The following is a 12,500-nucleotide window of genomic DNA, read 5'->3' as shown; positions in this document are numbered from 1 at the left end:
GTAGTGATATGTCTGATCACTGCAGTCTGATCACTGGTCTATCAGTAGTGTTCTGATCGCTGCAGTCTGATCACTGCTGTCTGATCGCTGAAGTCTGATCACTGGTGTATCAGTAGTGTTCTGATCACTGCAGTCTGATCGCTGAAGTCTGTTCGCTGGTGTATCAGTAGTGTTCTAATCACTGCAGTCTGATCACTGCAGTCTGATCACTGCAGTCTGATCACTGCAGTCTGATCACTAGTGTATCAGTAGTGTTCTAATCACTGCAGTCTGATTGCTGCAGTCTGATCACTGCAGTCTGATCACTGCAGTCTGATCACTGGTGTATCAGTAGTGTTCTGATCGCTGAAGTCTGATCGCTGAAGTCTGATCGCTGAAGTCTGATCGCTGAAGTCTGATCGCTGAAGTCTGATCGCTGAAGTCTGATCGCTGGGTTTTTAATCCTGTCTTCTGTCCTTCAGGCTCTGGGGTTCCTCTACGCAGCTGGATTAGGAGTCAACTCCAGTCAAGCCAAAGTACGTCTTCTTGGGTGACGGCCATGTTGTTACTGTGTTACTGCATTACTGCGTTAGTGTGTTACTGCGTTAGTGCGTTAGTGTGTTACTGCGTTAGTGTGTTACTGTGTTAGTGTGTTACTGCGTTAGTGTGTTACTGTGTTACTGCGTTAGTGTGTTACTGCGTTAGTGTGTGTTGACGTCACTAACAGGGTGTGTGTTTAAACACAGGCGCTGGTGTATTACACGTTTGGAGCTCTGGGAGGAAACCTGGTGGCACACATGATCCTGGTAAGAAGATTACTCTGTCTTCATTTATTTCACATTCGTTAATATTGCGTGTTAAATACACGTGTGTGTGTGTGTGTGTGTGTGTGTGTGTGTGTGTGTAGGGTTACAGGTACTGGGGGGGTGTGGGGGTTCCTCAGAGCTGTGAGTCCGCCCTCACTCACTACAGACTGGTGGCCAATCACGGTAAAGATCCTGTGCTCCAGAAAACTCCTCACACTGAATGATTTCAGCTCATTATGTTCTGAATGACGGGATGATGATGATGATGATGATGTTGTTGTTTGTGCGTCAGTGGCCAGTGACGTGTCCCTGACCGGAGGCAGCGCGGTGCAGAGGATCAGGCTGCTGGACGAGATGGAGAACCCCGGTTCTCCCAGTGGGATGCTGGAGGAGGATCTGATCCAGTACTACCAGTTTCTGGCTGAAAAGGGGGACGTCCAGGCGCAGGTACTGACCCACACTCAGCCCTGCACTCCTTCAGCAGGTTCTTCAGCAGCTCCTTCAGCAGCTCCTTCAGCAGCTCCTTCAGCAGCTCCTTCAGCGAGGAATGACGAAAGCGTCATAATCTTCATTCTGGGCCGCATTTGTTCTTCGTTTTGATCTTGAGAAAAGAGTGAACCACATTTAACCGCTTTGATTTATTTTACTAATACAGGAGTGTTTGCTGGTCTTTAAAAATAAACAAATGTTAAAATGAATGTTTTCTCATTTGGATATTCAAGTAGCAAAAATATAACAATAATAATAATAATAATAATAATAATAATAATATAGTAAAATAACTTTTTTATTATAGTTATTATCATCAGTAGGGCTATGGGGAAATATATCTTGATATTATTATTATTATTATTATTGTTATTGTTGTTGTTGTTTAGATTAATGTATGTTTATCCTTCCTCTTCCTTCCTCATATCCTAGTTATAATGTCTCTGAATTGGTTTCTTTAGTGCTTCTTTTCTTTGTGTGTGTGTGTGCGTGTGTGTGTGTGTGTGCGTGTGTGTGTGTGTGTGTGTGTAAACGATAAATCAGTCCTGTATATGTATAAATATGATGATTATGAATAAATATTCAGTCGTGTTTTGTCCTCGTGTGTCTCTGCTGCAGGTGGGTTTGGGTCAGTTACACTTACACGGAGGACGAGGAGTGGAGCAGAATCATCAGGTATCACTTTAACCCTTTTTAAATCTCTCCTCACGTCAGTTAGGTCCTGTTACATGATACCACACACACACACACACACACACACACACACACACACACACACACACACACACATGTAAACTCACTGCTGCTGTTTTTTCCTCAGAGAGCTTATGAGTACTTTAACCAGGCTGCTAATGCAGGAAACACACACGCTATGGCTTTCCTTGGAAAGGTAAACAAACTGTGTGTGTGTGACGCTGGTCACTAATGCTTCCCTTTAGTCCTGTATAAGTGTACACAGTGTGTGTGTGAGACTGTGTGTGTGTGTGAGACTGTGTGTGTGTGTGAGACTGTGTGTGTGTGTGAGACTGTGTGTGTGTGTGAGACTGTGTGTGTGTGTGAGAGACTGTGTGAGAGACTGTGTGAGAGACTGTGTGAGAGAGACTGTGTGTGTGAGACTGTGTGTGTGAGACTGTGTGTGTGAGACTGTGTGTGTGTGAGACTGTGTGTGTGAGACTGTGTGTGTGTGAGACTGTATGTGTGTGTGTGTGAGACTGTATGTGTGTGTGTGTGTGTGAGACTGTGTGTGTGTGTGTGAGACTGTGTGTGTGTGTGTGAGACTGTGTGTGTGTGTGTGAGACTGTGTGTGTGAGTGTGAGACTGTGTGTGTGTGAGAGACTGTGTGTGCGCGCGCGTGTGCGACTGTGTGTGCGACTGTGTGTGTGTGTGAGACTGTGTGTGTGTGAGACTGTGTGTGTGTGTGACTGTATGTGTGTGTGTGACTGTATGTGTGTGTGTGACTGTATGTGTGTGTGACTGTGTGTGTGTGTGACTGTGTGTGTGTGACTGTGTGTGTGTGTGAGACTGTGTGTGTGTGTGTGAGACTGTGTGTGTGTGTGTGAGACTGTGTGTGTGTGTGAGAGACTGTGTGTGTGTGTGAGAGACTGTGTGTGTGCGCGCGTGTGCGACTGCGACTGTGTGCGCGTGTGTGTGTGATACTGGTCACTAATTCTTCCTTTTACTCCGGTATAAGTATACACACTGCTTGATTCTCACTTAGCTAACATTTGACGTGTGTGCGCGTGCGTGCGTGTGTGCGTGTGTGTGTGTGTGTGTGTGTGTGTTGCAGATGTACTCAGAGGGCAGTGAGTTTTTACCCCAGAACAATGAGACAGCGCTGCATTACTTTAAGAAGGCCTCAGAGCAGGTGGGTTCCAGCAGGAGCGCTGCGTAACGTTCACTGCTCTTATTACGAGCCTGTTCACTTCAGTACTGATTATTAATTATTCCAGGGGAACCCGGTGGGTCAGAGTGGACTCGGCATGGCCTACCTGTACGGCAGAGGGGTTCCTGTGGTGAGTGGCTGCTCTTTAATGAGTCTTTGGTTTATTTATTTATGTATTTTTATTTTGTTTTAATATTAATGACAGTAGAGCTAAAATACAGGTGGCTATATGGAAAAATATACTGAGCCCCTGTTGCTGTTGTTGTTGTTATTATTATTATTATTATTATTATTATTATTTTTATTATTATTAATAATAGTAGTAATTTTTTATAGTTTTTCTAATTATTTATGTTATTAATAATCTTGTTGTTTATTGAACATGTAGAAAAATAATTTTTTTAAAAGATAAATAATCTGAATAATTTGGTCAGATTTGATTTGATGTTGGCTTTAGCATTATAAAGGGAGCAACGTTGTACATTAAAATATTTTTTGTACTGAATGTTTAATATTACAGAAGAGTGTATTGTGATAAAAATGTAATGTATCATGATCTCAGTATAAGACTGACACTCACCTGGCCTGTGTTCTTTATTCAGTAGAATTTACAATAGAATTGTCTTGTTTGTGTGTTTTGGTGCTTGTTTTTTGCAGAACTATGAGCTGGCACTCAAGTACTTCCAGAAAGCTGCAGAGCAAGGCTGGGTGGATGGACAGCTACAGCTGGGAACTATGTACTACAGTGAGTGTGTGTGTGTGTGTGTGTGTGTGTGTGTGTGTGTGTGTGTGTGTGAGAGAGAGAGAGAGGGAGGGAGGAAGAGGGAGGGAAAGAGAGGGAGAGAGAGGGAGGAACAGAGCAGAAGAGGGAGAGAGGGAGTGAGAGAGGAAGAGGGAGGGAGGGAGGAGGGGAAGGTGAGAGAGAGGGACAGTGCAGAATAGGGAGAGAGGAAGGGAGGAAGGGGGAGGGAGAGAGACAGAGAGGGAGGGACAGAGCAGAAGAGGGAGAGAGGAAGGAAGAGGGAGGGAGAGAGGGACAGAGTAGAAGAGGGAGAGAGGAAGGGAGAGAGACAGAGAGGGAGGGACAGAGCAGAAGAGGGAGAGAGGAAGGAAGGAAGGAAGAGGGAGGGAGAGAGGGACAGAGTAGAAGAGGGAGTGAGGAAGGGAGGAAGAGGAAGAGACAGAGAGGAAGAGGGAGGGAGTGTGAGAGAGGAAGAGGGAGGGAGTGTGAGAGAGGAAGAGGGAGGGATGGATGGAGGGAGAGAGAATTTTGGATCCTGTTAGCACTCCGAGTCGATCTGTGGTCTTTTAGTAACAGCACACTTTGGTAACACCAGATCCAGAACTCTGCACACTGTGGCTCTGACTCTGTTCTCTTTAACATCACAGGTCAAAACACAATCAGTGAAATACTATCAGAAATATACAAAATCATACGTACAGAGTTAAACTGTGGGTCATGATGCTTGTTCCTCACAGTGAGTTTGTTTTAATGGTGGTGTGAGCAGCCGATATGAAGCCGGGGTGCCAATACTTTATTCCACTGAAAAATAGAGCGCATGTTTTCTCAGAGATTATTTATAAATATAAAAAATTGTGCACTATATAGATTCCTTGGTGGTAAACATTACACCCCATGTAGGGAGCATGAGATAAATGAAATGATTTATTAACTACTGCACGTGTTGTATATTCAAACAGGAAGTCTCACTTGAATATGGTGGATTTTATGGATCAGATGTAACGAGAAAGCATGACCATGAGGAAAAAATAAACAAAAATACATCTAAAACATGAAATTATGTGATAAAATTGTGAAGTTTCTGGAGTAAACTTTAGTCACTGTAGTGCACTGCTGAAGAAAAGCCGTTCCAATCAGAGACCAGATCAGGAAGATTCTGTGTTTACTCCGTTTGACCAATCAGTGATCTGCATCATCTGTAGCTCCGCCCACATTCTTATTCTCAGTACTGTTGACATCCTGAGAAGAATATGAACCAGATTCTGCTTACAGTATGGAATACTAAGGAATGAAAATAATGAAACTCTACAGTTTTCCTTTCGGGGTTTTCTGTGCATGTTGTTCACGTGTTTTGCGTATGAGCTCCAAATTTTAACGTGCGATTACGCTGATACACGTGACCGCTCAAAAATACACCCAAAAGAGCAGTCTTGTGTTTTTCTCAGTGAAAATGTCAGATGAGTGAATCGACATATGAATCTGGAATGATTGAGAGTTGTGTTTTTGAATTCTCCAATATTAACGGACACTCTGTGGAAGCTCCGCCCCTTTCCTCGTCTCATATTTGTAGCCTAAAACTCTCGTCTCGACACGATTTTCCTGCGTGAAAGATGCGCTGATGTGGTCCTCTCGCACTCTGTTTCACTGAATGTTTTACTGAGTGCAGTGATGTGAAAGAAATATCTATCAGTGTGTTTGATTCTCACTTAGCTAACATTTGACGTGCGTGCGTGTGTGTGTGTGTGTGTGTGTGTGTGTGTGTTTATAGCTAACATCAGTTTACATTTATCAAAGAAGTTTCAGCTACTGAAAATTTTTAGGTGAAACGTCTCAAAACGACATTTTTGTAGAAAATGTCTAAGGATGATTTAGACAGTGATTCAAAACACTGTGTGCTTTTCTCCAAAATGTTTGCAGTACTTGAAAATATCAAAAATATGCCGTTATTATTATTATTATTATTATTATTATTATTAATTATTAGTGTTCACTGCGTAAGCTACAAGACTACATTATTCTTCTTTGAGGTTGAAAGATGTGTAAATAATTTATAATTTGTCATTCTGATTGTCATTTTGGCGTGCGCGTGTGTGTGCGTGTGTGTGCGCGTGTGTGTGTTTCCTCTCAGATGGTATCGGAGTGAAGCGTGACTATAAACAAGCTCTGAAGTTCTTTAACCTGGCGTCTCAGGCAGGTCACATCCTGGCCTTCTATAACCTGGCTCAGATGCACGCTACAGGAACCGGAGTGATGCGCTCCTGTCACACGGCTGTGGAGGTGACGTCCATGCACTCTGTTTAGATCTCATACACTGGTGTGTTATCTCATTACCTCCTGCTGACGTGTGTGTGTGTGTGTGTAGCTGTTTAAGAACGTGTGTGAGCGCGGCCGGTGGTCGGAGAGGCTGATGAGTGCTTACGGCAGCTTTAAGGAGGGAGACATGGACTCCGCTCTGGTTCAGTATCTGCTCCTGGCTGAACAGGGCTACGAGGTGGCGCAGAGTAACGTGGCCTTCATCCTCGACCAGAGTGAGTCACGTGGCCGACACCAGGGGGCGCCAGAGCCTTAAACCTTATAAAGACCTTTATTTCTGTTGTATTTTAACTTTCTTTTCTTTTTTTTTTTTTTTTTTTTTTTTTTTTGGCCTGTTTTTCCTTATTGTATATATTTAAAAAAAAAAAAAACTGTTTCTCCTAAATGCACATTGACTTTATTTTAAAACTTTAAACTCTGTTCAATCGATAAATTTATATCAATCTGTGTAGACAAAAACGGAAAATAAATAAATAAATAAATAAATGTGTTTATAGAAAATTATATACACATAAAAATATTAAGAGTTGTAAAGAAAGCTTCACTCATATTAGGACTGATCTTTTTTATTTTTAGTGTTATAACATAATTTACATTATTTACATTATTTTCTCCTCCCATGTTTCCGTGTATATATATATTTTTATATGGACAACATTTAAGATAAAATAATGTAATGTAGATGATGCCACGTTGGATTCGAAATGTAAAAAAAAGTAAACAAATAAAAAATAAAAGAAAAAATAGCACATTATAATTATTCAGAGCTGCTGTTATAGAAAACTAATCAACACATTCTGACCAATCACAATCCAGTATTTAACAGAGATGTGGTATAATGGCATGTAATGAGGGTACTGGTAGCCTGAATCTGTGTGTGTGTGTGTGTGTGTGTGTGTGTGTGTGTGTGTGTGTGTGTGTGTGTGTGTGTTACAGAGCAGTCCCGGATCTTCAGTGATAATGAAACCTACCCTCGAGCTCTCCTTCACTGGACCAGAGCCGCTGCCCAAGGTTACAAACTTCACTACAAACCCACACAGTTTACTATGTATTTATTTGTTTGTTTGTTTGTTTATGTATTTATTTGTTTGTTTTTTTATTTATTTATGTATTTATTTATTTGTTTTTGTCGTATAGCAGCAGCATTTCTCACGTCCTCCATATTTAAGTGAGGCTGAATTATACATAGTTTCTTATTCATTAAATTCAGAATTCAGAAAAAATTCAGGGAAAAAAAAAAGACTTTATATTTTATATAAATGTCATCACAACGTTTACACGCAATCATTCTCCAGGTTTTCAACAACATTAATGTATTGGCACCCAGAACTTTGGGTCGTTGGCCACCTTTTTTATTTAACAGTGTTCAGTGAAACTTAATGAGGATTATACGTCATGAATCTAATATAGAAGTAGGGAGGAAAAGCAATATAGTCTGCCCAATTATTTACAGATAAAAAAAAAATAATGCTTAAATATTCACCCCTGTTTCTGGGAAACTGCTAAATTAGTCGCATAATTAGTTGAACAGAGTCGATCTGTGTGTCACCTGATCTTATTATAAATACACCTGTTCCTGGAAGAACCCAGAGCTTGTTAGAGAACATACCTAAACACACAGCATCATGAAGGCTAAGGAGCGATCAAAACAAGTCCTGTTTTCAAGTTCTGGAAAAATATCAGTCAGGATTTGGTTATAAAAATATCCCAATCTTTGAACATCCTCTGGAACGACATTTAAATCTGATATTATGATAATTCAGCGAAGAGAGACGTAACCAGGAGACCCAGAGTGACTGTGAAGGAGCTGGAGATCTCCACAGCTTAGATGGGAGAAGGTGTTCTCAGGACAAACGCAAGCCTGAACACTCCACACAGCTGGACTTTATGGAACAGTGGTGAGAAGATAACATCGACACTGCTCATCACCCTGAGAACACCATCCTCTCTGTGAAGCATGGTGGTGGTAGCATCACGTGGTGGAACTGGGAAACTTGGTGGTCAGGGTTGAGGATGAGATGGATGGAGCCAAATCCAAGGCAAGGATCCAGCTGTGCAAAGCCGATGGAGGTGTTTTGTAGAAGACTTGCAGCTGTTTTTGGTTCTTGACGAAAGAACGGGTGAATTTTGTAACTGTACAAAATGGGGGAAGGTTCAGAGGGGGGTGAATACTTATGCAGCGTACTGTAGTTCTGGATTCAGATTAGATTCTGTACCATATGCACCGTCTGGTGGAAACAGTATTATGTAATAAACCTTTTTCCCCTTCCTAAACTCTAAAGGTGTGTGTGTGCCTGTGTGTGTGTACACGTACGTGTGCCTGGGTGCGTGTGTGTGCCTGGGTGCGTGTGTGTGCCTGGGTGCGTGTGTGTGTGTGTGTGTGTGTGTGTGTGTGTGTGTGTGTGTGTGTGTGTGTACAGGTTACACGGTGGCCAGGATTAAGCTGGGTGATTATCATTTCTATGGTTACGGCACTGATGTGGACTACGAGACGGCGGTGATCCACTACAGACTGGCGTCGGAGCAGCAGCACAGCGCACAGGCCATGTTCAACCTGGGATACATGCACGAGAAAGGCCTCGGCATTAAACAGGTACACACAGACTCACAGAGCGCCTCACGCTCCACACACACTCCACACACTTCCTCACACACTCCTCACACTTCCTCTCACACTCCACACACACTCCACACACTCCCTCTCACACTCCACACACACTTCCTCACACACTCCACACACTCCCTCTCACACTCCACACACACTCCACACACTTCCTCACACACTCCACACACTCCCTCTCACACTCCACACACACTCCACACACTCCCTCTCACACTCCACACACACTTCCTCACACACTCCACACACTCCCTCTCACACTCCACACACACTCCACACACTCCCTCTCACACTCCACACACACTTCCTCACACACTCCACGCACTCCCTCTCACACTCCACACACTCCCTCTCACACTCCACACACACTTCCTCACACTTCCTCACACACTCCCTCTCACACTCCACACACTTCCTCACACACTCCACACACTTCCTCACACTTCCTCACACACTCCCTCTCACACTCCACACACACTTCCTCACACACTCCACACACTTCCTCACACTTCCTCACACACTTCCTCACACACTTCCTCACACACTCCCTCTCACACTCCACACACACTTCCTCACACACTCCTCACACACTCCACACACTTCCTCACACTTTCTCACACTTCCTCTCACACTCCACACACTCCCTCACACTCCACACACTCCCTCACACTCCACACACTTCCTCACACTCCACACACTTCCTCACACTTCCTCACACTCCACACACTTCCTCACACTCCACACACTTCCTCACACTCCACACACTTCCTCACACTTCCTCACATACTCCACACACTTCCTCACACTTCCTCACATACTCCACACACTCCACACACTTCCTCACACTCCACACACTTCCTCACACTCCACACACTTCCTCGCACTTCCTCACATACTCCACACACTCCACACACTTCCTCACACTCCACACACTTCCTCACACTTCCTCACACTTCCCACACTTCCTCACACTTCCCACACTTTCTCACACTTCCTCTCACACTTCCTCTCACACTTCCTCTCACACTCCACACACTTCTTCACACGCTTCCTCACACTTCCTCACACTCCACACACTTCCTCACACTCCACACACTTCCTCACACACTCGCACTGATCAGTAAGAGGAGAGAAGATACACTCTTACTGCGCTAAACACATCAAACCTACTTTCCTTACTTACTTCCTTTTTATTTCCTTGTTTTCCTCCTTCTGTTTTTTCTGTCCCTGTTTTTCATTCCTTATTTGATTACTTCTTTACTTCGATGTTTGTATTTTTCTTTGTTTGTTTATTTCCCTGTTTGTTCCCTTTCTTTCCTATTTCTTCATTTTTTCCTTCCTTGTTTCCTTGTTTATTTATTAGTTTTTCTTGTTTAATTATATTTTCTTGTTTATTTTCTTCCTAGTTTCTGTTTTTTCTTTGTTCTTTCCTCGTTTGTTTCCTTCCTACTTTTCATTTCTTATTTGATTGTTTTTTCCTCTGATGTTTGTATTTTTCCTTGTTTGTTTGTTCCCTTTCTTTCTTGTTTCCTTGTTTACTTGTTTGTGTTTCTTGTTTATTTCTTTCTTAGTTTCTGTTTTTTTTTCTTTCTTCTTTCCTTGTTTGTTTCCTTCCTTCTTTTTTCTGTCCTTGTTTTTCATTCATTTTTTGATTGTTTGTATTTTTCTTTGTTTTTCCCTGTTTTTTTCCTTTCTTCCGTTTCCTTGTTTATTTATTTGTTTTTCTTGTTTATTTCCTTCCTAGTTTCAGTTTTTTCTTTGTTCTTGCCTTGTTTGTTTTCTTCCTTCTTTTCTGTCGCTGTTTTTCATTTATTTGATTGTTTTTTTCCTTTGATGTTTGTATTTTTCCTTGTTTGTTTGTTCCCTTTCTTTCTCGTTTCCTTGTTTACTTGTTTGTGTTTCTTGTTTATTTCTTTCTTAGTTTCTGTTTTTTCTTTGTTCTTGCCTTGTTTGTTTTGTTTTTCTGTTTGTTTTCTTGTTTATTTGGTTTCATCCCTCCTTCCTTCCTCGTTCGCTTGTTTATTGATTTGTTTGTCTTGTTTATTCGTATTTTTCCTTGTTTATTTCCTTCCTAGTTTCTGTTCTTTCCTTGTTTGTGTCCATGTTTTAGTTTTTCGTGTACGTTTGCTTCCTTCTCTCCTGGTTTCCGTGTTAGAACCGTGGTTGTTGTTGCTCACGGCTGTCTCCTGATGCAGGACATCCACCTGGCTAAGCGTTTCTACGACATGGCTGCAGAGGCGAGTCCCGACGCTCAGGTGCCCGTGTTCCTCGCCCTGTGCAAACTGGGACTCATCTACACACTGCAGTACCTCCAGGAGCTGAACGTAAGTCTCACACACACACACACACACACAAACACACACACACACACACACACACACACAGAGGATGATGTAGAAACATCTCTACACACTTATCCTCATTAAAGAGCTACAGACTCCTTAGCTAACTTCACTAACGATATTAACTAGCGGTTTAATGACTGCGTGGTGGTTGCCATGGCAATGTTATAATGTGTCTGCTGTTAATCGATGATGTAATCAAGACTGACGCTTTAACCCCACACCTGGTCACCTGTGAGCTGGTTTATTAGTAGGTTAGTTAGCTAGTTAAGTTAGATGATAGAAATGTTCTAAGAGCACTTTTAGTCCTTTTTTGAGTTTTTATTTATTTATTTATTTATGTTGTTGTTGTTGTTGTTGTTGTTGTTTATATCTCGTCTCCGCTCTCCCTCCAGCTGAAGGAGCTTCTCTCTCAGGTGGATCTGGACCAGTTGCTGGGTCCAGAGTGGGATCTTTACCTCATGACCGTGATCGCTCTGCTCCTGGGGACCGTCATCGCGTACAGACAGAGACAGCACCAACCCGTACCGAGAGCTCCGCCCGCCCCGCCCAGACCCGCCCCCCAGCCGGAGCAGGGTGGCCCCGCCCCCGAACCCGAACCCGAACCCGACCGCGATTAAAGTCCTACAGTGAATAGACACTCACGAGAGAAGACCCGAGACTGGGAGGAAGGCGGAGCCTGAGCGGCTCTTTCCACCCACACCAGTATTAGCTAAAGGGACAGACCACTCCCATGATGCTCGGCGGGGGTGTCTCTCAAACACACACACACACACACACACCATGCGCTTAGAGAACACGGACTTGGCTCTAAAGCGTACGGCTCAGGGTACAGCGACCCGAGGCTTCACTCAGGGGTGAAGTACGGTACTTTTGGACACCTAGGACCTGCTGTGTTCCCCTGTTGGTTCGAATTAAAGTTCCCTGTCCCACTTCTTTTGTTTTTTTGTTTTGTTTTGCTAAATAAGAAGTGAAACACACTGGAAATCATTAAAAACAATAACGATACCAAAAAAAAAAAAAAAGAAGAAGAGAAACCCCCTGTTAGCATGCTTTGCTGTTCTGTGTGTTCTTGCCAGAGTGGAGTTCATTTCTAAAGATAAATTATTACAGATGTTTCTGCAGCACCAAATGTACGTCACGTAGAAGAATTAAAGTCCCCTGAAGTCCACAACTTCCTGTTTCAGCTCAATATCATGACACTTTTAGAGGTTTTTTTTTTTGGTTTGTACTCACTTTGTGATGTCACTCTACGCTATGGACCAATCACAGCTGATATGCAAATGATTAGTGATGAGTGGAGTGTGAGAGCTGGAGGCCGTGGCGG

At 42.9% G+C, this 12,500-nt stretch overlaps 2 protein-coding genes across 3 annotated transcripts in view; both read left to right on the top strand.

The window, feature by feature from the left end:
• sel1l (SEL1L adaptor subunit of ERAD E3 ubiquitin ligase) overlaps positions 1-12,198 on the top strand; it is an 18,230-nt gene extending 6,032 nt beyond the window's left edge. The window contains exons 7-21 of one of the 2 annotated variants that reach the window (XR_008305260.1): positions 462-515; positions 726-785; positions 887-968; positions 1,078-1,232; positions 1,893-1,949; positions 2,095-2,163; positions 3,061-3,138; positions 3,224-3,286; positions 3,814-3,901; positions 6,027-6,175; positions 6,261-6,426; positions 7,148-7,222; positions 8,632-8,804; positions 10,987-11,155; positions 11,569-11,712. Coding sequence is in view for 1 of the 2 variants with exons in the window: in XM_026948138.3 (XP_026803939.1) it covers positions 462-515; positions 726-785; positions 887-968; positions 1,078-1,232; positions 1,893-1,949; positions 2,095-2,163; positions 3,061-3,138; positions 3,224-3,286; positions 3,814-3,901; positions 6,027-6,175; positions 6,261-6,426; positions 7,148-7,222; positions 8,632-8,804; positions 11,027-11,155; positions 11,569-11,793 (1,623 nt within the window). In the remaining variant the exon portion in view is untranslated. Of the gene's footprint in view, positions 1-461; positions 516-725; positions 786-886; positions 969-1,077; positions 1,233-1,892; positions 1,950-2,094; positions 2,164-3,060; positions 3,139-3,223; positions 3,287-3,813; positions 3,902-6,026; positions 6,176-6,260; positions 6,427-7,147; positions 7,223-8,631; positions 8,805-10,986; positions 11,156-11,568 lie in introns of both variants that reach the window. The other variant, XM_026948138.3, reaches the window with a different exon arrangement.
• Positions 12,199-12,485: 287 nt separating this feature from the next.
• The window catches only part of si:dkey-177p2.18 (phospholipase B1, membrane-associated), a 15,194-nt gene continuing 15,179 nt past the window's right edge, over positions 12,486-12,500 (top strand). The window contains exon 1 of the mRNA XM_053242103.1: positions 12,486-12,500. This exon is cut by the window's right edge and continues 2,892 nt beyond it. The gene's annotated coding sequence lies outside the window, so the exon portion shown is untranslated.

The sequence above is a fragment of the Pangasianodon hypophthalmus genome, chromosome 19 (assembly GCF_027358585.1).
Source record: "Pangasianodon hypophthalmus isolate fPanHyp1 chromosome 19, fPanHyp1.pri, whole genome shotgun sequence".
Taxonomy (NCBI): Eukaryota; Metazoa; Chordata; class Actinopteri; order Siluriformes; family Pangasiidae; genus Pangasianodon; species Pangasianodon hypophthalmus.
Note: the sequence above shows the minus strand (reverse complement) of the source record. Positions and strands in the feature narration are given on the sequence as shown.